The 3,977-nt window shown below is 39.8% G+C and overlaps 1 protein-coding gene across 1 annotated transcript; it reads right to left on the bottom strand.

The window, feature by feature from the left end:
- LOC149184695 (uncharacterized) lies at positions 1–1,640 on the bottom strand. The gene is made up of 2 exons (XM_089417667.1): positions 966–1,640; positions 1–632 (listed from the first exon to the last, which is right to left on the bottom strand). Exons 1-2 carry the CDS (start codon positions 1,638–1,640, stop codon positions 603–605), a joined length of 705 nt encoding a protein of 234 aa, XP_089273793.1. The 3' UTR covers positions 1–602.
- Positions 1,641–3,977: the final 2,337 nt, after the last annotated feature.

Here is a 3,977-nt window from a genome sequence, read left to right as displayed (position 1 = left end):
AAAGATATAATTGTCCAATAATGCTCTATATTACAAGAAAACTCTGTGGTTATGAAAATAAATTGACAAACCTTAATCCAGACCAAGGCCTACTAATATGAACCACTTATAAAATATTATTACAAAGCCATAAGGAGTCCAGTCCAGGTGAAGGAGATGCTCAACTTTCATGTCTAATACTGACTTGAGTTGAGTTTGGCCAAATATAATATTAAAAAAATTATAACAGAATTTAAAATCCCTCATCAATAAATTAAAAGCAACATACATGTCTGTATGCATACAAACATTAGCCTATATCCATCTTAGTGCTGAGTTCGTCAAGTGTTCCACTGTTCAGAAGGATCAAATCCCTTGAGGTACAAAACTTTTCATTAAATTTAAAAAGGTTACACCTCTAAAGATTTCATCCATCTTGACACTTGATAAATCCATGTTTAAAATGGATCTAACCTGGTACAACTTATATGACTAAATTAACCCTACGAACCCGTAAAACCTAATGAGGTGATCATCTTTTATACTATTCATTCCCTATGGTGTGTCAGGAGTATAGCATTCCCTTAACTTCATTGCCATCTCTTCTTGATAGTGTAGTATCTCTACAGTTTGAAACCTGTTGAGACACACAGCTGAAGCAAACCAAGTCAAAATCAACCATGTGGAATCAAGAAAATATGCAGCAAAATAACAATGGCAAAAAGATGTGGCAGGTCATAGAAGATACAACTGTCATTCAGTCATATTAATATTTCATGCTCTATGCCCAAAACTCCCTTAAAATTTCCTATAGTTTCCAAACTGTAGCTAATCTTAACAATAGTCCTGACCTTTCATATAAGGCACAGGTTGGACTGCTCGTAGGCAAGTTCACAGATTGAGCACTCCATTTCATTGATATAATAAAATACTGTTTCAGGCTAGACGAAATGTTAAACTTAATATCTTGAGAGTTGAGACCTCACCTCAAGTTGACCTTTGCTTGCAACAGAATGCAATGCAGTTGAGCCTTGACTATCCCTGTACCAGGCAACATCGTGACAATTTTTGAAAAGCTCTCTCAAAATCTCCACACTCCCTCCCCTAGCAGCAGCATGAACAGCCCTGCTCATCATCTCAAATGAAGGGGAAGACTCATATACTGCTGCATCGTCCTCCTGATCGCATCCAAGACACTTGATATCATGGGCAAGCCCAAGGATTTCCCTGAATATTTCAGCATTTTTACTTCTGGCAGCCGCATACAACATGTCAGAAACTCCATACTCTCCTTCTCCCAACACCAACAATGGCTTCCTCTTCAACAGACACCTTGCCAACTCAACATCCCCTGCAGCAGCAGCAGTGTAGAGCAACCACCCACCATACCCTGCATCAATGAGGCTGTTCCCATCACTTGTTTCACACTCACCCATAAGTTCCCTGGCCACAAGGCCTCGGCCTTTCGCTGCATCAATGGAGGTGGCCTTATCCTCCCACGCAGCTTCAAGCCTTCTGATTCTTCTTAGTGATGTGAGCATGATAAGAAGATTTCCATCTAAACTAAGCAAGTCTCTCACAACATCAAAGTATCCATTGGCTGTTGCCCAATCCAAAGGTGTTGCAAACCACCAGTGTTGTGCAGTGGTCTCCCATCTCATAGGACACTGAGCAGCCACAGCTTTTGATTCCAATGTCAAGCACCATTCATACAATTTTCACCCAAAGATCCACAATAATTGCTTTATTGAGATGGAAGTTGCTGTAATTGGGCAATGATGGAACTAAATCTCATCTCATTGACATTGCTTATCATGGCAATTATGGAGTATACTATTCTATCTAGTTCTGCAATTTTTTTCTCAAAAAGCTGATATAGCATGCAGATACAGACAGACCCAACATCGTATAGAGGTTGGGTTAAACCTATTATCCTACTTTTTAACACGTATATGTTGGGTCAAAGGTGGTGGGTGCTGTTACTTTACTCTTCATAAACTATGAGCCAAAAAGTTTAAAGCAATGAAGAAGTGGCAGATGCAAGACCAGTCGTGTCAAAAGTGGTTGATGGAAAGAGATGGGATTGTCAACCAGAACAATTGTAGCTGATTTGAAAGAGCTAATCATAGAAATTGAGTTGAGTTTGGCCAAATATAATATTAAAAAAATTATAACAGAATTTAAAATCCCTCATCAATAAATTAAAAGCAACATACATGTCTGTATGCATACACACATTAGCCTATATCCATCTTAGTGCTGAGTTTGTCAAGTGTTCCACTGTTCAGAAGGATCAAATCCCTTGAGGTACAAAACTTTTCATTAAATTTAAAAAGGTTACACCTCTAAAGATTTCATCCATCTTGACACTTGATAAATCCATGTTTAAAATGGATCTAACCTGGTACAGCTTATATGACTAAATTAACCCTACAAACCCGTAAAACCTAATGAGGTGATCATCTTTTATACTATTCATTCCCTATCTTTTATACTATTCATTCCCTATGGTGTGTCAGGAGTATAGCATTCCCTTAACTTCATTGCCATCTCTCCTTGATAGTGTAGTATCTCTACAGTTTGAAACCTGTTGAGACACACAGCTGAAGCAAACCAAGTCAAAATCAACCACGTGGAATCAAGAAAATATGCAGCAAAATAACAATGGCAAAAAGATGTGGCAGGTCATAGAAGATACAACTGTCCTTCAGTCATATTAATATTTCATGCTCTATGCCCAAAACTCCCTTAAAATTTCCTATAGTTTCCAAACTGTGGCTACTCTTGACAATAGTCCTGACCTTTCATATAAGGCACAGGTTGGACTGCTCGTAGGCAAGTTCACAGATTGAGCAATCCATTTCATTGATATAATAAAATACTGTTTCAGGCTAGACGAAATGTTAAACTTAATATCTTGAGACCTCACCTCAAGTTGACCTTTGCTTGCAGCAGAATGCAGTGCAGTTGAGCCTTGACTATCCCTGTACCAGGCAACATCGTGACAATTTTTTAAAAGCTCTCTCAAAATCTCCACACTCCCTCCCCTAGCAGCAGCATGAACAGCCCTGCTCATCATCTCAAATGAAGGGGAAGACTCATATACTGCTGCATTGTCCTCCTGATCGCATCCAAGACACTTGATCTCATGGGCAAGCCCAAGGATTTCCCTGAATATTTCAGCATTTTTACTTCTGGCAGCCGCATACAACATGTCAGAAACTCCATACTCTCCTTCTCCCAACACCAACAATGGCTTCCTCTTCAACAGACACCTTGCCAACTCAACATACCCTGCAGCAGCAGCAGTGTAGAGCAACCACCCACCATACCTTGCATCAATGAGGCTGTTCCCATCACTTGTTTCACACTCCCCATAAGTTCCCTGGCCACAAGGCCTCGGCCTTTCGCTGCATCAATGGAGGTGGCCTTATCCTCCCACGCAGCTTCAAGCCTTCTAATTCTTCTTAGTGATGTGAGCATGATAAGAAGATTTCCATCGAAACTAAGCAATTCTCTCACAACATCAAAGTATCCATTGGCTGTTGCCCAATCCAAAGGTGTTGCAAACCACCAGTGTTGTGCAGTGGTCTCCCATCTCATAGGACACTTAGCAGCCACAGCTTTTGATTCCAATGTCAAGCACCATTCATACAATTTTCACCCAAAGATCCACAATAATTGCTTTATTGAGATGGAAGTTGCTGTAATTGGGCAATGATGGAACTAAATCTCATCTCATTGACATTGCTTATCATGGCAATTATGGAGTATACTATTCTATCTAGTTCTGCAAGTTTTTTCCAAAAAGCTGATATAGCATGCAGATACAGACAGACCCAACATCGTATAGAGGTTGGGTTAAACCTATTATCCTACTTTTTAACACGTATATGTTGGGTCAAAGGTGGTGGGTGCTGTTACTTTACTCTTCATAAACTATGAGCCAAAAAGTTTAAAGCAATGAAGAAGTGGCAGATGCAAGACCAGTCGTGTCA

The sequence above is a fragment of the Pinus tabuliformis genome, chromosome 3_2, assembly GCF_031772625.1.
Source record: "Pinus tabuliformis cultivar Carrire ecotype Pingquan chromosome 3_2, CPIR1, whole genome shotgun sequence".
NCBI classification, from domain to species: Eukaryota; Viridiplantae; Streptophyta; class Pinopsida; order Pinales; family Pinaceae; genus Pinus; species Pinus tabuliformis.
This window is presented reverse-complemented; position numbering and strand designations above follow the sequence as displayed.